The sequence below is a fragment of the Symphalangus syndactylus genome, chromosome 7, assembly GCF_028878055.3.
Source record: "Symphalangus syndactylus isolate Jambi chromosome 7, NHGRI_mSymSyn1-v2.1_pri, whole genome shotgun sequence".
Lineage (NCBI taxonomy): Eukaryota > Metazoa > Chordata > Mammalia > Primates > Hylobatidae > Symphalangus > Symphalangus syndactylus.
Window position 1 is genome coordinate 7,580,509 of NC_072429.2, and position 19,491 is coordinate 7,599,999.

Below are 19,491 nucleotides of genomic sequence, written 5' to 3' on the forward strand. Positions count from 1 at the left end.
GGAGAATCGCTTGAACCCAGGAGGTGAAGGTTGCAGTGAGCCAAAACTGTGCCACTGAACTCCAGCCTGGGAGACAGAGTGAGACTCCATCTCAAAAGAAACAAACAAAAAAACCAGGTAATTAAAAAAAGTTAACTGAAGTTCTTACCAATCCTCAGGTTTTTCTGCATCTGGATCAGGTACATACTCGGGCTCATCATCTAACCAGCCTTCGGGTTTTGTGGCCTCTTCATCTGGAATCTTAGCAGGGGCATCTTCATCCCTTAAACACAAAAGAAAGCTAGTTATGACAACACTGGTCACAGTATAGTACCACTTTGTGGATCAGAACAGAGTATTCTAAAAAAAATTTGGTTTTAATCTCAAAATTTAAAATAATTCCTCTTAGAAAATATTTGTAAATCATCTATCTGCTAAGGGCCTAGTAAAATAACTCTTTACAAGTCAATAATATAAAGACAACCCAATTTAAAAATGGGCAAATGATTTTAATAGACATTTCTCCAAAGAAGATATACAAATGTATAAATATACAATATGAACATACAATAAGCACATGAAAAGATGCTTAACATCATTAGCCATCAGGGAAATGGCAAATCAAAACGATACCACTTAGTACCAAGTTGGCTATAATAAAAAAGACTCATAAAAACAAATGCTGGAAAGAATGTAGAGAAACTAAAACGCTCATACGCTGCTGGTGGGAAAGTAAAATGGTGCTGCTGATTTGGAAAACAGTTTGGCAGTTTCTCAAAAAGTTAGTTACTACATGACCCAGCAATTCCACTTTTAGGTAAATATACCCAAGAGAAATGAAAATATATATCTATAGCTAGACAGAGTGGCTCATGCCTGTAATCTCAGCACTTTGGGAGGCCGAGGCAGGAGGATCACTTGAGACCACACCAGTCTGGGCAACAAGGTGAAACCCAGTCTCTAGTAAAAAAAAAAATACACAAGGCCAGGTGCGGTGGCACACACCTGTAATCCCAACACTTTGGGAGGCCAAGGCGGATCACCTGAGGACAGGAGTTCAAGACCAGCCTGACCAATATGATGAAACTCTCTCTCTACTAAAAAATACAAAAATTATGCCAGGTGCAGTGGCTCATGCCTGTAATCCCAGCACTTTGGGAGGCCAAGGTAGGCAGATCACCTGAGGTCGGGAGTTTGAGACCAGCCTGACCAACATGGAGAAACCCCATCTCTACTAAAAATACAAAATTAGCCAGGCCTGGTGGCACATGCCTGTAATCCCAGCTACTCAGGAGGCTGAGGCAGGAGAATCACTTGAAACCGGGAGGCAGAGGTTGCAGTGAGCCAAGATCGCACCATTGCACTCCAGCCTGGGCGACAAGAGCGAAACTCCGTCTCAAAAAAAAAAAAAGAAAAAACATACACAGCCAGGCACAGTGGCACACGCCTGTAATCCCAGCACTTTGGGAGGCCGAGGCTGGTAGATCACTTGACATCAGAATTTTGAGACCATCCTGGCCAACATGGTGAAATCCCATCTCTACTAAAAATACAAGTATTTTTTGTAGTAGTGCACGCTTGTAGTCCCAGCTACTTGGGAGGCTGAGGCACGAGAATCGTTTGAACCCAGGAGGCAGAGGCTGCAGTGAGACGAGATCGTGCCACTGCACTCCAGCCTGGGTGACAAAACGAGACTCTGTCTCAACAAACAAACAAAAAACCCATAAAAATTGGCCAGGCATGCATACCTGCAGTCCCAGCTACTTGGGAAGCTAAGGTGGGAGAGGATCGTTTGACCCCAGAAGGTAGAGGCTGCAGTGAGCCGTGACCGTACCACTGCACTCCTACCTGGGCAACAGAGAGAGACCATGTCTAAAGAAAAGAGGCCAGGAGTGGTGGCTCACGCCTATAATCCCAGCACTTTGGGAGGCTGAGGCGGGTAGATCACCTGAGGTCAGGAGTTCGAGACCAGCCTGACCAACATGGTAAAACCCCTGTCTCTGCTAAAAATACAAAAATTAGCTGGGCGTGGTGGCACACGCTTGTGATCCCAGCTACTTAGGAGGCTAGGGTGGGAGAATCACTTGAACTCGGGAGACAGAGGTTGCAGTGAGCCGTGATGGCGCCACTGCACTCCAGCCTGGACGACAGAGCTACATTCCATCTCAAAAAAGAAAAAAAAAAGCAAGAAAAGAAAAAACATATTTATATAAAAATCAGTACATGAACATTCATAGCAGCATTATTCATAATCACAGACAAAAAGGAGCAAACAACCTAAATGTCCACCGAAGGATGGATAAATAAAATGTGGCATTATCAAAACAGTAGAATTTATTCAATCATAAAAAGGAATGCAGTACTCATACATGCTTCAACACAGATAAACCTGGAAAACACTGTCCTAAATGAAAGAAACTGGACAGAGAAAGCCACATACTGTATGATTCCATTTTATATGAAATATACAAAGTGGACAAATGCAGAGAGGCAGAAAGCAGGTTAGTGGTTGCTGGGAGTTGGGGGAGGAAACAGGGAGTGGCCACTTAATGTGTACAGGGGCCTTCTTAGGTGATAAAGCTAGTTAAGGAATATAATACTGAACAAGGCTAAGTCCAAATCTAATATACACCAGATATACAAATAAACTTGGCACTTATACTAGTGCAGTACAAAAGTTCAGTTATATGTATCTTACCTTTCAAGGAGGAAAAAGATCATCTAGAATTTAATTGCTAAGCATAGGAGGATACTTTTACAAAGTGTAAGAATTTCTTTGTTCACTTTCTGACGTTTCTGGAGTCACCGTATGAAGTTGCAAGTTCAAAGATAGCCATATACAAGAATACACCCTCAGCTATCTTCATTTCTCCTCACTCTTCAATGTGCACCCTACATAAAAGGCCATGTAATTTCTCCCTTGCATGTCAAGCTCATTGCAGCTCCTCTACTGCATATGACATTCTTCACCAACTCTTTTAACTCTCACCTCACTGCCAAGTCTCAATCTGATTTGCCTTGCTCCAAGAAACCATGCCTGGTTTAGGTACACCTGGTGCTCTGGTCTCCTGTGGCACCTTCTCATGAACCCTTACGATACCACATGCCAACATCATGCCTCACAACTGGACTTCAAGCTCTGTGTAGGCAGATGGTGGTGTCCTTGTGGCTTTGTATTCTACCGACCAACTCAGAGCAGAGAATTGAGTATTGTTTAAATAGGAAAAAGGTTATTTTTCAAATTAAAATTTAACATTTCAGGACTTTGGCTTTAAATGTGAGTTCACAGAAGCCCTGGAGTAGCCAGGTTAAAGGACCTGAGATTCTGCCACAAACCAACTGTCACCACAGACAAACTCTATCAAGTATGGCATTCTGTGGCTTGTAAAATAGTGAGTCAATCCAGATGATAACATTATGGCCCCTTTCCAGCTATAGTACTGTATATTTTCCCTACAGATTAGACTGCATCATGGATTACTGAAATTATGAGAGCTTACTCAACCAACATTTGGTTGTTCAAGCCACATGGAATATATGAAATGCTCCCTTAGTCTTGAAGACAGGTCCCCAGGACTCACCAGTCATCTGGCTTGACAGCTTCTGGATCTGGGATTTTTGGTCTTTCATCCCAATCCTCGGGCTTCCGGTCTTCTGGGTCCTCAATTTCACGTGAAGGATTTACAGGAGGAGTCATGTCATTGAGCAGATTTCCACTATTCACCACCGATTGGTCAACTAGTATTTCAAAACTATTATCTGGATTCAAGACTGAAAGAAAACATTAAATGGAATTAAAAGTACTTAATTTTCCAAGCTCCCTTTACCATAATACAAAAGATCATGACTTCTAACATGAAGCAGCAGAAGTATGACCTGAGGCTTTGGGGTAAGAACAATGCCTGGCTCTTGGGGTCTTGGGCAAGTTAACGCCCATTTCCTTATGCACAAAACATAAATAGTTCCTCAGGTTTCTAAGAATTACAGCAAATGATAGTTAAAATCTTTAACACCAAAGACTTTACTTATAGACACTAAAAAAAAACAAAAAATCAAGAAACTACAAAAACACAATTATTGGGCTTACACATATATACCAGTGAGAAGACAAATACGTGGACTTATAACTACTTCCCAGTACAAAAAGTCCATTTCTTCATTTTTAATAGAGCTGGTATTATTACGTTACTGAAATTACACAAACCTCTAATTTATTAAAATGCATGTCCACTCATGATTCTACTTTTTAACTCCCATAGAGAATGAAAAAACAATTTTATATCCATAAAAGCATTTTTTAAAATTTTATTTTATTTTTTTGAGACAGAGTCTCGCTTTGTCTCCCAGGCTGGAGTGCAGTGGTGTGATCTCGGCTAACTGCAACATCCACCACCCAGGTTCAAGCGATTCTCCTGCCTCAGCCTCTGCAGTAGCTGGAACTATAGGCGGCCCCGTGCCACCACGCCCAGCTAATTTTTTGTATTTTAAGTAGAGACGGGGTTTTGCAATGTTGCCCAGGCTGGTCTCAAACTCCTAAGCTCAGGCAATCCGCCCAACCTCAGCCTCCCAAGGTGTTAAGATTACAGGTGTGAGCCACCATGCCCAGCCACATGGGCCCCATAAAAGCATCTTAAGTGTGATGTATATTAAAGCCCAGATTCCACACCTAGATATCTAATACACGGGAGATTGAGTTACAGCACATCCAAACAAGGAATCCTATGCTGCTGTGTCAGTGATAATGAAAATGAGTATTCTTGTGAGGAAGAACTTCACACTCTTCTGTTATGAAGAAAGTTAGGGCCAGGTGTGGTGGCTCATGCCTGTAATCCCAGCACTTTGGGAGGCTAAGGCAGGGGGATCACTTGAGGCCAGGAGTTCAAGACCAGCCTGGCCAACACGGTGAAACCCTGTCTCTACTAAAAATACAAAAACTAGGTGGGCATGTTGGTGCACACCTGTAAACCCAACTACTTGGGAGGCTAAGGCACAAGAATCGCTTGAACCTGGGAGGTGGAGATTGCAGTGTTTCTGTCTCAAATAAAAAAGGGCCGGCACAGTGGCTCACGCCTGTGATCCCAGCACTTTGGGAGGCCGAGACGGGTGAATCACGAGGTCAGGAGATTGAGACCATCCTGGCTAACACGGTGAAACCCCGTCTCTACTAGAAATACAAAAATTAGCTGAGCGTGGTGGTGGATGCCTGTAGTCAGGAGAATGGCGTGAACCCGGGAGGCGGAGCTTGTGGTGAGCCAAGATCGCGCCACTGCACTCCAGCCTCGGCAACAGAGCAAGACTCTGTCTCAAAAAAAATAAATAAAAATTAAAAAATTAAAAAGTTAGATATAGCACATAAAGTTGTGCATGTGTATATACACGTATTGACAAATATATATCACAATGCTGATGTTTAAGATAATTGTAAGTGACTTCTTTGTGTATGTTTTTATTGACATATTGTACTTGTACATATTTTTGGGGTACGTGTGATATTTTGATACGTGTATATAATGTGTAATGACCAAATCACAGTCATTGGACGGGCCCAGTGGCTCATGCCTATAATCCCAGCACTCTGGGAGGCTGAGGCAGGCCCATCATTTGAGGTTGGGAGTTCGAGACCAGCCTGACCAATATGGTGAAACCCCGACTTTACTAAACATACAAAAAAACTGGCCGGGCATGGTGGCGCATGCATGTAGTCCCAACTACTCGGGAGGCTGAGGCAGGAGAATCGCTTGAACCCAGGAGTCAGAAGTTGCAGTGAGCTGAGATCAGGCCACTGCACTCCAGCCTGGGCAACAGAGCGAGACTATCTCAAAACAAAACAAAACAAAACAAAAACAAAAACAAAAACAAAAAACAAATCACAGTAACTGAAATATCTGTAACCTTAAACTTTTACCTTTTCTTTTTATTTTATTGAGACGGAGTCTCATTCTGTGACCCATGCTGGAGTAAAGTGGCCCAATCATAGCTCACTGCAATCTCGAAATCCTGGACTCAAGGTTTCCTTTTACACCACAGCCTCCCGAGCACCTGGGACTACAGGTACACGCTACCAAGCCTGAATAATTGTTTTTTTTTGTAGGAACAAGGTCTCACTATGCTGCCCGGGCTGCTCTAGAACTCCTGGCCTCAAGTGATCCTCCCACCTCAGCCTCCCAAAAGCGCAGGGATTATAGGCCTGAGCCACTGCACCTGGCTCCATTTACTTTTTCTTTGTATGGGGAACATTACAATTCTCTTCCAGCTCTTCTGAAATATACCATAAATTGTTCTAACTATAATTTCCTTACTGTACTATCAAATATTAGAATTTATTCCTTCTACCTTATTTCTGTACCAATTAACCAACTTGTCTTCAACCCCTCTCCCTCGCTTTAAGTGTTTTCTTTTTGCTTATTTATGGCCTCTGAATTTCTATACCTTAAATATGTATTACTTTTGGAAATAACAAAAAAAGGTTAAGCCGGGCTCAGTGGTTCACGCCTGTAATCCTAGCACTTTGGGAGGCCGAGGTGGGCGATCAACAGATGGCCAAGAGTTCGAGATCAGCCTGGCCAACAAGGCTCTACTAAAAATACAAAAATTAGTTGGACATGGTGGCGTGTGCCTGTAATCCCAGCTACTGGGGAGGCTGAGACGGGACAATCACTGGAACCCGGGAGGCGGAGGCTGCAGTGAGCCAAGATGGCGCCACTGCACTCCAGCCTGGACAACAAAGCAAGACTCCGTCACAAAAAAAAAGAAAAAAAGGTTGTTATATTCTAAGCTGGGTACAGTGACTCACACCTGTAATCTCAGCACTTTCGGGAGCTGAGGCGGGCAGATCACTTGAGGTCAGGAGTTCGAGACCAGCCTGGCCAACATGGTGAAACCCGGTCTCTACTAAAAACAGAAAAATTAGCTGGAAAAAAAAAATAATAATAATAATAAAAAGAAAAATTAGCTGGGCATGGTGGTACAAGCCTGTAATCGCAGCTACTCAGGAGACTGTGGCAAGAGAATCACTGGAACCCAGGAGGCAGAGGTCGCAGTAGGCCAAGATCACGCCACTGCACTCCCGCCTGGGTAACAGAGCAACACTCCGCCTCAAAAACATTAAAAAGGTGGTCCGGGCGCGGTGGCTCGAGCCTATAACCCAGCAGTTTGGGAGGCTGAGGCAGGCAGATCACCTGAGGTCGGGAGTTTCAGACCAGCCTGACCACCATGGAGAAAACCCATCTCTACTAAAAAAAAAAAAAAAAAAAAAAAAAAAATTAGCCAGGCGTGGTGGCACATGCCTGTAATCCCAGCTACTTGAGAGGTCAAGGCAGGAGAATAGCTTGAACGCAAGAGGCAGAGGTTGTGGTGAGCCGAGATCACACAATTGCACTCCAGCCTGGGGAACAAGAGTGAAACTCCATCTCGGAAAAAAAAAAAAAAAAAAAAGGAAAAAAAAAGGTTATTATATTCTTCAGAAAGAGGCATGCCTATTTATGATCTCAAACTAGCAGGAAAAGCTTCAATAAACAAACCAAAAAAAAACCTGCATCAAAATGATTCAACTCAGTTGTCAATTGTCCAGGTATTGGAGCATCCAAAGGAGTTCAACTACAATATACTTCTGAAAAACTATTTTTATTAGATTTATGTATAATTATACGTATAACTTTTCTATTATTCAACATTTCTCAACAAAAAAAAAGGGAAGAAATTAGGTAGATCAGCAAAGCTCTTTATAGGATAAAAAAAAAACAAAAAACCTTTTTTTTTTTGGAGTGGGGGACGGAGTCTCACTGTGTTGCCCAGGCTGGAGTGCAATGCCATGACCTTGGCTCACCGCAACCTCTGCCTCCCGGGTTCAAGTGATTCTCCTGCCTCAGCCTCCCGAGTAGCTGGGATTACAGGCAGCCACCACCCCGCCTGGCTAATTTTTGTATTTTCAGTAGAGACAAGGTTTCACCATATTGGCCAGGCTGGTCTTGAACACCTGACCTCAAGTGATCTGCTCGCCTCAGCCTCCCATCATGCTGGGATTACAGGCGTGAGCCACCATGTCCAGCAAAAAATACCAATTTTTTTTTTTTTTTTTTTTTTGAGACAGAGTCTTCCTGTCGCCCAGGCTGGAATGCAGTGTCACAATCTGGCTCACTGCAACCTCCGCTTCCCGGGTTCAAGCAATTCTCCTGCCTCAGCCTCCCAAGGAGCTGGGATTACAGGCAGCCTCCACCATGCCCGGCTAATTTTTGTATTTTTAGTAGAGACTGGGCTTCACCACGTTGGCCAGGCTGGTCTTAAACTCCTGACCTCAGGTGATCCGTCCACCCTGGCCGCCCAAAGTGCTGGGATTATAGGCATGAGCCACCGTGCCCAGCCAAAAATACCTATTCTATTCTTAAAATTATCTCAAACCTCAGTTCCTGTGGAAAAGAGGTTTTTTAGGTTTTGTTTTTTTTGAGACAGCATCTCACTTTGTCACCCAGGCTACAGTGCAGTGGCAAGATCATGGCTCACTACAGTCTCGACTTCCTGGGCTCAAGCAATCCTCCTACTTCAGCCTCCTGAGTAGCTGAAACTACAAGCATATGCCACTATACTCAGTTAATTTCTTAATATTTTGTAGAGACAGGGTCTGACAATGTTATCAGGCTGGTTTGGAACTCCTGGACTCAAACAATCCATCCGATTCAGCCTCCCAAAGTGTCAGGATTACAGGTGTGGGCCACCATACCTGGCCAAGAAGCTGCTTTTAATGCTGACAAATTAAGGTCATTTCCCAACTAAGATACTAAAGTGAAGAGATTTTCTTTCGTGGAGGGGGGACAGAATCTTCCTCTGCCACCCAGGCTGGATGATACAATCTCGACTCACTGCAACCTCTGCCTCCTGGGTTAATGTAATTCTGCTGCCTTAGCCTCCCGAGTAGCTAGGATTACACCAGCTACTCATCACCACGCCCAGCTAATTTTTGTATTTTTAGTAGAGACAGGGTTTTAGCATGTTGGCCATGCTGGTCTCGAATGTCTGACCTCAAGTGATCCGCCCGCCTCAGCCTCCCAAAGTGCGGGGATTACACCCATGAGCAACCATACCAGGCTGAGATTCTTCTTATTTGGAGGCTGGGGTACTCTCCAGATATACAATCTTTTTTTTTTTTTTTTTTTGAGACGGAGTCTTGCTCTGTCTCCCAGGCTGGAGTGCAGTGGCGCGATCTCGGCTCACTGCAAGCTCCGCCTCCCCGGTTCACACCATTCTCCTGCCTTAGCCTCCCGAGTAGCTGGGACTACAGGTGCCCACCACCAGGCCCAGCTAATTTTTTTTGTATTTTTAGTAGAGACAGGGTTTCACCGTGTTAGCCAGGATGGTCTCGATCTCCTGACATTGTGATCCGGCCTTTTTTTTTTTTTTGAGATGGAGTCTCACTGTCGCCCAGGCTGGAATGCTGTGGCACAATGATCTTGGCTCCTTCCCAGGTTCAAGCAATTCTCCTGCCTCAGCCTCCCAACTAGCTGGGGTTACAGGCGTGCACCACCATGCCTAGCTAATATTTGTATTTTTAGTAGAGATGGAGTTTCAACATTTTGGCCAGACTGTTTTCAAATTCCTGATCTCAGGTGATCTGCCCATCGTGGCCTCCCAAAGTGCTGGGATTACAGGCGTGAGCCACAGTGCCCAGCCAGATATACAATCTTTAAATTAAATGCATGATATATATGTAATACCATAAGCCCCCAAACTAATGCTTTTTCTTACTTAGTGTGTAAAGATGTGTTTTCTTATCAGTAAAATAGGTCTTCAGATCTGCATCTGGCCTCTTAGCATGTTTTTCTTCATAAATACCCGTTTTGGGGTTTTTGTGTCGGAAGATGAAGTGCAGCTTATAGTCCTCTCCACATTTATCTGGACCAAACATAATCGTATAAGGGGTCTTGTCGTGGAACTGATCCTTCAGAAACAAAAAAGGATTATTTGAAGTCACTGTAGTCAAAGTGTTCAAAAGCAATGTTTCAAAAGTGTATGATAATTCCTCTTATAAAGTTCCAAATATATTAGTGACAGTTAAAGGAAAAGCTAACAAGTTTGTTTAGTAAAAAGGAATAACCAGCAATCATTAGTAAATTTAAAATAACATTTAAGTGTCTAAAAAAAAGTAATGCACACATCTAGACAGTTATTGCTTCCTCATAAAACAAAGAAATAACCTTGCTAAAACTAAAACTTACACAGAAGCAAAACCAGAAATTCAGATAAAAACAGTTGGTAACAACTTTGTAATTTACACTTCGAATAAAAAGCATGTTAGTGTCAAAGTCAATATTCCCAACTCATCAAGAGTTAAACAACAGCAGGGGAGGAAGTCTTTATTTTCACAATTTTTTTTTTTTTTTTTTTTTTCCTGAGACGGAGTCTCGCTCTGTCGCCCAGGCTGGAGTGCAGTGGTGCAATCTTGGCTCACTGCAAGTTCCGCCTCCCGGGTTCTCGCCATTCTCCTGCCTCAGCCTCCCGAGTGGCTGGGACTACAGGCGCCGGCCACCACGCCTGGCTAATTTTTTGTATTTTTAATAGAGACGGGGTTTCACCGTGTTAGCCAGGATGGTCTCGATCTCCTGACCTCGTGATCCGCCTGCCTTGGCTTCCCAAAGTGCTGGGAGCTGGGATTACAGGCATGAGCCACCGTACCCAGCCCAATTACAAAATTCTTACAAGGTAATAGTGGGTGTCCAGCCACATTCCAGAAATGGGAATTACATACCAGGTTGAGTTCTGGTGTTTTAGAAAGCAGTTTCACATAGGCACCACCACATTCTATTCCATTCTGGAAATTAACCTCATACCTAATATCAGAGAGAAAAGTAGAAAAACGTATGGCATTTTGGAAGATCAAAACTCTCTTAATGTATTTCCTCTCTCCCTCATCTTGGTCATGTTTTATCATAGGTCAACTGTTTACCCTTACAAAGGATTCCATCTTCTATTGTTTTTGAATAGTTATCAAATTCCACAAAAATAAGTAAAATTAAATTGAACATTAATGCAGATTTCCAGTAAATGTGTTCTGCAAAATCTGCAAGTTATTTAGAGTCAGGAAAATGAGTAACCAGTTTGTTTCAAAATAATGCATTAGGCAGGAAAAACTATTAATTACAAGGTGTTTAAATTCACCCAAAAATCCCTACCACCACTTATATAATCTCAGAATTTTTTAACATAGAGTAAAAGTTGTATAATGTCTTCTAAGATGACCCTTTGTAGAAAGCTTTTATCCAACAAGCATTTCACTTACTGAACAATGAGAGGCTTGGTGTCAAATAGGAAGGGCTTGTTCAGTTTAGCAGAGATGGCATGATGCTTGGCCCGAGACATCAATACAAGTCCTTTATCACCTGGAAGCTTTGATTCCTTCATTTCATCTACCTCCCACTTTCCTACAAGACAACACAAAAAAGTTCCACTGCTTAACTCTACCTCTGAAGGTCCTTTAAATGCCAAAAAAAAAAACAACAAAAACAAAAACAAAAACACCTCCTAGTTGCATAAATACATTATACTGGGGCAGCCGTGGTGGCTCACACCTGTAATCCCAGCACTTAGGGAGCCTGAGGGCAGGCGTATCACTCGAGGTCAGGAGTTCAAGACCAGCCTGGCCAACATGGTGAAACCCCATCTCTAATAAAAACACAAAAATTAGCTGGGCGTGGTGATGGGTACCTGTAATCCCAGCTACTCAGTAGGCTGAGGCAGGAGAATCGCTTGAACCCAAGAAACAGAGGTTGCGGTGAGCCAAGATCACGCCACTCTATTCCAGAAGCCTGGGTGGCAAGAGTGAGACTCTGTCTCAAAAAAGTAAATAAATAATAAATAAACACACTTTATTTGGCAAATATTAGGACATGGCTTTTTAAAACTGTAGTGTATTATACCACTGTCTAGAAATGACCTATTTCCAACATTCAGTACCACAGGTGATTAAACAGATCTAATCCTATTAAATATAAGGCTACACACACATGCACCCCTGAACCTTAAATAAAATTTTTAAAAAATTAGGCAACACACAAAGGTGGCAAAACTTCCATGGAAAATCTTTTTTTTTTTTTTTGAGACAGAGTCTCGCTCTGTCGCCCAGGCTGGAGCGCAGTGGTGCGTTCTCGGCTCACTGCAAGCTCCGCCTCCCGGGTTCACACCATTCTCCTGCCTCAGCCTCCCCAGCAGCTGGGACTACAGATGCACGCCGCCACGCCCAGCTAATTTTTTGTATTTTCAGTAGAGACGGGGTTTCACTGTGTTAGCCAGGATGGTCTCGATCTCCTGACCTCGTGATCCGCCCGCCTTGGCTTCCCAAAGTGCTGGGATTACAGGCGTGAGCCACCGCGCCCAGCTGGAAAAATCTTAAAGCTTACTATTTCCTTTTAAACTAGTCTTAGGAAATGCCATGGAGACAACATGTCAAACCTCTATCTGCTATTATATCTAAACCAAATGGAATTCTCACCATCATATTTGGCAATTTCATCATCAGTATCATCTTTCTTGGCTTTGGATAAAATCCACCTGTAAGTAACACAAATCCCAAGATCAGTCTTAAAATGACAGTTGACTTGCTAGGGAAAATTATGTAAATACTCATAAAAGTAGGACCTATTCTGCTCTTAGCCTATTTAACCACTCTACTTCCAACCTTTAAATCTGTCACACAACTAATGATAATACATTATCTTCAACTCACAAACCTATATGAAAAAGTACCAAACCTATGAGATAATTCCACTGATGTTTTAACATCAAGAGAAAAATTTTTTCCTCACTCAAAGAACAAAATATAGGGTAAAGTGGGGGAGGAAAAGGAGTGGAAATAAAAGCCACAAATTCCAAAAGACTATTTTCCTACATGGATGTTAACACTGAAGACATTAAAGTTAGAAATTTCAGGCCAGGTGCAGTGGCTCACACCTCTAATGCCAACAATTTGGGAGGCTGAGGCAGGTGGATCACCTGAGGTCAGGAGTTCAAGACCAGCCTGGCCAACTTGTCAAAACCCCATCTTTACTAAAACACACACACACACACACACACACACACACACACACACACACACAAATTAGCTAGCATGGTGGCGCATGCCTACAATCCCAGCTACTTGGGAGGCTGAGGCAGGAGAATCACTTGAACCCAGGAGATGGATGTGGCAATGAGCCGGTATCACGCCATTGCACTCCAGCCCAGGCAAAAGAGTGAAATTCTGTCTCAAAAAATAAATAAATAAAATAAAATAAAGTAAGACATTTCACTATATAAGATGCTATCCAAAAAGGAATCTACTATCCCATCTTATTTACATAATATTTGCCTCTAAGATATATTTCTCTGGAAAACACTTACCCTGACAGAGTTCCTCTGTCAAAAGAATCAGCAAAATATACTTCCCCTGTTGGAACTGGAGCTTTGTAAGTAACCTGTGTTAAATACATAAATGAATTAAAAATTTAAATTTTCAGCAACATGCCTTTTTACCTAGAATCTATTCTCCTGGTTTGCTTTCAACTGTCACAAAAATTTCATAGCTGGCCTTCGAATTCAACCCATATAATTGGGCTCTAGCAAGACAAAGGCTGCCAGAGAGATCAATAAGTATTTTAGCGAATTTTGCTTTCCCTTTGAAAACGTTCCAAATTTATCTTCACGATGTTTTTCTATTTTGTTAGAGATGATATCTCCCTGTGTTGCCAAGGCTGGACTCACTCCTGTCCTAGGCCTCCTGAGTAGTTGAGACTACATTTCCCTGCACCTGGCTATCTTCATAATTTTATCATCTCAAGAGGTAAAAGGAATAGATTCAAAGACCATTTCAAACCTTGGGAGATGGAGGAGGAGCAGTGGTATCTGGTTTTGAGTCTTCTACCTCTTCAATGACATCGTCAAGGTCATCTTCAATATCAATCACATCATCATCATGTCCATCATGAGCCTCAACAATAGCAGTTCCAAGCACCAGTAACATCCACAGCAACCACTTCCCTTCCATGATCTACACATAAAGAGCAAAATCAGTTAAACGTACTGCCACCTATCAAACTTCATGAAGACCACTAACCTCTCTCATTTAAAATTAAAGCTTTCAAATCGCAGAGCTAAAAATAACTTATTTCATTTCACAGATAAAGAAAGGCAGCCTAGAGAGATTAAAGGGTTTCCCTAAAATCAGTTAAAAGATTCCATTTCTAGAAAATTTCAAAATAAAACTGAAACATACACAAACATTCTCATATAGAGAGAATTGGTTACACAGATGTGGGGCATTCAAATACAATTTCCAACAAACTTTTGCATTTGTAAAGTGCTTTACAACAGACAAAAGCCCTTTCATACACTAATTTACAGGGGGTACCTCTTAAAACATTACAATGAAATAACAGAGATGGCCAGGCGCTGTGGCTCACGCCTGTAATCCCAGCACTTTGGGAGGCCGAGGCAGGTGGATCACTAGGTCAGGAGTTCACGACCAGCCTGGCCAACATGGCGAAACTCTTCTCTACTAAAAATACAAAAATTAGCTGGGCGTGATAGCGGGCACCTGTAGTCCCAGCTACTTGGGAGGCTGAGTCAGGAGAATTGCTTGAACCCAGGAGGTGGAGGTTGCAGTGAGCATGCCACTACACTCTAGCCTGCGTGACAGAGCAAGAGTCCGTCTCAAAAAAAAATAATTAACACAGAAGATAATTCCTCTCACATTAAAGGCTTAATATGGATACTGTTTCTCAAATATCATCAATAGACATGTTTTCAAATTAGCATTTTAGAACTCAACAAGAATATTAAACTAAGAACAAGCTACTTTTTAAAAGTTATATATTTTATTTATTTATTTTGTGATGGATTCTCCCTCTGTCGCCCAGGTTGGAGTGCAGTGGGACCATCTCAGCTCACTGCACCCGCCGCCTCCCAGGTTCAAGTAATTCTCCCACCTCAGCCTCTTCAGTACCTGGGATTACAGGCACCCGCCACCATGCCTGGCTAATTTTTGTACTTTTAGTACAGACAGGGTTTCACCATGTTGGCCAGGCTGGTCAGGTGATCCACCCGCCTCCGCCTCCGCCTCCCAAAGTGCTAGGATTACAGGCATGAGCCACCGCACCTGGCCAAAACAAGCTCCTTTTTTTTTTCTGAGATGGAGTCTTGCTCTATCGCCAGGCTGGAGTGCATTGGCACTATCCTGGCTTACTGCAACCTCTGCCTCCTGGGTTCAAGTGATTCTCCTACCTCAGCCTCCCAAGTAGGTGGGATGACAGGTGTGCACCACCACATCCAGCTAATTTTTGTATTTTTAATAGAGACAGGGTTTCACCGTGTTGGCCAGGATGGTCTCAATCTCTTGACCTCGTGATCTGCCCGCCTCAGCCTCCCAAAGTGCTAGGATTACAGGAGTGAGCCACCGCGCCCGGCTTATCTCTTATTTTCTAACCACGTAAGTGCCCTGTGTATTATATTAGACATGTCTTGGGTGGTAGTGGGCTCTCTTTCCACAGAGGACCACAGATCTAAAGAAATAAAAACTGAGCTACAAAGATGCACAAGATGATGTGGTTGGTAGCAGGTAAATTTTCATTTTTGGGCCTGAGAAAGTACAGCTAAAAGGTGGGGGAGAAAACAAGTAGAAGACACACAACTAGAAATGTGTGTGCACACACACACAAGAGGTCCTTTTTTCCTCACGTCCTCTGCCCACACAGTCACCCAATCAATCCTAGTCTTTCATTCTTCTCCATTACTGACATCAGGATACTTAATGTTACCTTCTATTACCGGGCCTCTAGTTTCCTTCTCCTCTTTCAAGCTATCCTACAAGACAGACTCATCACCCAAAAACTATCATGAGTCCATGTCTGCAAAAATTTCTAAGTCTTTTAGCTAGTAATCAGCACCCTCTCCCTCTACAGCTGCTCTATGTGCTATTCCCCCAAGAATCTTCAACTCCCTCTATTAAGACCTTATTTCCCAGCCTGGCCAACATAAACATAGCCTGACCCTGTCTATACAAAAAAAAACAAAAAACAAAAAACAAAAAAACATGATCCTGTCTCTACAAAAAAATCAAAAAAAGAAAAATTTAGCCAGGTATGGTAGCACACACCTGTTGTCCCAGCTACTCAGAAGGCTAAGGTAGGAGAGGCTTGAGCCTGACAAGTTGAAGCTAAAGTGAGCCGTTGGGCCAGGTGGGGTGGCTCACGCCTGTAATCCTAGCACTTTGGGAGGCTGGTAGACTGCCTGAGCTCAGGAGTTCGAGATAAGCCAGGGAAACATGATGAAACTCCATTTCTACTAAAATACAAAAAATTAGCCTAGCATGGTGGCGCACATCTGTAGCCGCGGCTACTCGGGAGGCTGAGGGAGGAGAATCGCTTGAATCTGGGAGGTGGAGGTTGCAGTGACCCGAGATGGCGCCACTGCACTCCAGCCTGGGCCACAGAGACTCCATCTCAAAAAAAAAAAAAAAAAATACGCCAGGCGCGGTGGCTCACGCCAATAATCCCAGCACTTTGGGAGTCCAAGGCAGGCAGATCACCTGAGGTCAGGAATTCGAGACCAGCCTGGCTAACATGGCAAAACCCTGTCTCTACTAAAAACACAAAAATTAGCTGGGCAGGCTGGGCGTGGTGGCTCACACCTGTAATTACAGCACTTTGGGAGGCTGAGGCAGGTGGATCACCTGAAGTCGGGAGTTCAAGACCAGCCTGACCAACATGGAGAAATCCTGTCTCTACTAAAAAACACAAAATTAGCCAGGCGTGGTGGCAGATGCCTGTAATCCCAGTTACTTGGGAGGCTGAGGCAGGAGAACAGCTTGAACGCAGGAAGTGGAGTTTGCAGTGTGAGCTGAAACCATGCCACTGCACTGCAGCCTGCCGACAGAGTGAGACTGTCTCAAAAAAATTAAAGTGAGCTGTGATGGCACCACTGCATTCAAGCCTGGGCAACAGAGTAAGACTGCCTCAAACAAACAAACAAACAAACAGAAAAAGAAAGCAGAGTTTCAGAGATATTTGCAGCCCCGTGTTCATAGCAGTACTACTCACAACAGCCAAGAGTCAGAAGCAACCCAAATGTCCATCAATGGATGAATGATTAAACCAAATGTGGTATAGGCATACAGTGGAATACTATTCAACCTCAAAAAAGAAGGAAATCCCATCACAGGCTATAACATGGATGAACCTTGAAGACAATATGCTAAGTAAAATAAGCAATTCACAGATACCACAAAGTTTTAAAAAAGAAGGAAGGAAGGAAAGGAGGGAGGGAAGAAGGGAGAGAAAGAAAGCTGAGCTTAATTTCTGGTCTCCTGGTTGGCATCGTGGCTCGCGGGTGTAATCCCAGAACTCTGGGAGTCGGAGGAAGCAGGATGATCGCTTGAGCTCAGGAGTTCGAGACCAGCCTGGGCAACAAAGCGAAGTATCTATGAAAAATTAAAGAAAAAAATTAGCTGAGAGTAGCGTCATCCACCTGTAGATCCAGCTACTCAGGAGACTGAGGCAGGAAGATCACTTGAACCAATAACCGCAGGAGTTTGAGACTGCAGTGAGCAATAACCACACCACTGCACTCCAGCCTGATGACAGAGCAAGACCCTGTCTCTAAAAACATAAGTAGGGCCGGGCGCGGTGGCTCACGCTTGTAATCCCAGCACTTTGGGAGGCCGAGGCGGGTGGATCACGAGGTCAGGAGATCGAGACCATGGTGAGACCCCGCCCCTACTAAAAATACAAAAAATTAGCCGGGCGTAGTGGCGGGCGCCTGTAGTCCCAGCTACTCGGAGAGGCTGAGGCAGGAGAATGGCGTGAACCTGGGAGGCGGAGCTTGCAGTGAGCTGAGATTGCGCCACTGCACTCCAGCCTGGGCGACAGAGCGAGACTCCGTCTCCAAAAAAAAAAAAATAAGTAAGTCTGAGCGCGGTGGCTCACACCTGTAATCCCAGCACTTTGGGAGGCTGAGGCAGGCAGAGTGCCTGAGCTCAGGAGTTCGCAACCAGCCTGGACAACCCGGTGAAACCCCGTCTCTACTAAAATACAAAAAACCGGGCCGGACGTGGTGGTGGGCACCTGTAGTCCCAGCTACTCGGGAGGCTGAGCAGGAGACTTGCTTGAACCCAGGAGGCGGAGGCTGCAGTGAGCCAAGATCACACCACTGTACTCCAGCCTGAGAGGGAGACTCCATCTCAAAAAAAAAAAAAAAAGTACATCTGTTGGAGCAACAAATAATTCAACCAGGACTTTACTGACAAGTTTTACCAAAAGCTGTATAGGTTTTAACTGTTTAGGTACTTTTATTATTTCCTAGGAATTATGAACGGCATTCTTTTTTTTTTCTTTTTTTGAGACGGAGTCTCGCTCTGTCGCCCAGGCTGGAGTGCAGTGGCGCAATCTCGGCTCACTGCTAGCTCTGCCTCCCGGGTTCACGCCATTCTCCTGCCTCAGCCTCTCTGAGTAGCTGGGACTACAGGCGCCCGCCACCACGCCCGGCTAATTTTTTGTATTTTTAGTAGAGACGGGGTTTCACCGTGGTCTCGATCTCCTGACCTCGTGATCCGGCCGCCTCGGCCTCCCAAAGTGCTGAGATTACAAGCGTGAGCCACCGCGCCCGGCCTATGAACGGCATATTCTATTTGCACAGTTTATACTTTTTTTTTTCTGAGATGGAGTCTCACTCTGTCACCCAGGCTGGAGTGCAATGGCACCATCTCCACTCACTGCAACCTCCGCCTTCCAGGTTCAGTGATTCTCCTGCCTCAGCCTCCCGAATAACTAGAGGTTAATTTTCTGTATTTTTAGTAGAGACAGGGTTTCACCATGTTGGCGAGGCTGGTTACCAACTCCCGGCCTCAAGTAATCCGCCCACCTCAGCCTCCCAAAGTGCTCAAACTACAGGCGTGAGAGCCACTGTGCCCAGCCAATTCATTACACTTTTTAAAGTAGTTTCATGTTCACCATGTTATCTGCCCCTCCCAATTGCCCCCTAAAGGTGAGGCACCCAGGAGACTTCTCATTCCTATTTTGAAGTTACGGAAACCAAAGTGGTACAAAAGCTACCACACTGGGCCGGGCGCAGTGGCTCACGCCTGTAATCCCAGCACTTTGGGAGGCTGAGGCGGGTGGATCACGAGGTCAGGAGATCAAGACCATCCTGGTCAACATGGTGAAACCCTGTCTCTACCAAAAAATACAAAACTTAGCTGGGCACGGTGGCTCATGCCTGTAATCCCAGCACTTTGGGAGGCCGAGGTGGGCGGATCACGAGGTCAGGAGATCGAGACCATCCCGGCTAACGCGGTGAAACCCCGTCTCTACTAAAAATACAAAAACAAAATTAGCCGGGCGTGGTGGCGGGCGCCTGTAGTCCCAGCTACTCGGGAGGCTGAGGCAGGAGAATGGCGTGAATCCAGGAGGTGGAGCTTGCAGTGAGCAAGATCGCGTCACTGCACTCCAGCCTGAGTGACACAGCGAGACTCCGTCTAAAAAAAAAAAAAAGCTACCA

The 19,491-nt window shown here is 44.2% G+C and overlaps 1 protein-coding gene across 5 annotated transcripts in view; it reads right to left on the minus strand.

The window, feature by feature from the left end:
• Positions 1-19,491, minus strand: part of CANX (calnexin) — a 33,478-nt gene that overhangs the window by 11,968 nt on the left and 2,019 nt on the right. For all 5 annotated transcript variants that reach the window (XM_063642435.1, XM_063642438.1, XM_063642436.1 and 2 more), the window contains exons 2-9: positions 13,817-13,990; positions 13,345-13,418; positions 12,458-12,516; positions 11,249-11,390; positions 10,718-10,799; positions 9,718-9,910; positions 3,561-3,750; positions 149-262 (exon numbers count right to left, since the gene is read on the minus strand). In XM_063642435.1, coding sequence (XP_063498505.1) covers positions 149-262; positions 3,561-3,750; positions 9,718-9,910; positions 10,718-10,799; positions 11,249-11,390; positions 12,458-12,516; positions 13,345-13,418; positions 13,817-13,987 — 1,025 coding nt within the window. In that variant the 5' untranslated portion in view covers positions 13,988-13,990. The remainder of the gene's footprint in view (positions 1-148; positions 263-3,560; positions 3,751-9,717; positions 9,911-10,717; positions 10,800-11,248; positions 11,391-12,457; positions 12,517-13,344; positions 13,419-13,816; positions 13,991-19,491) is intronic.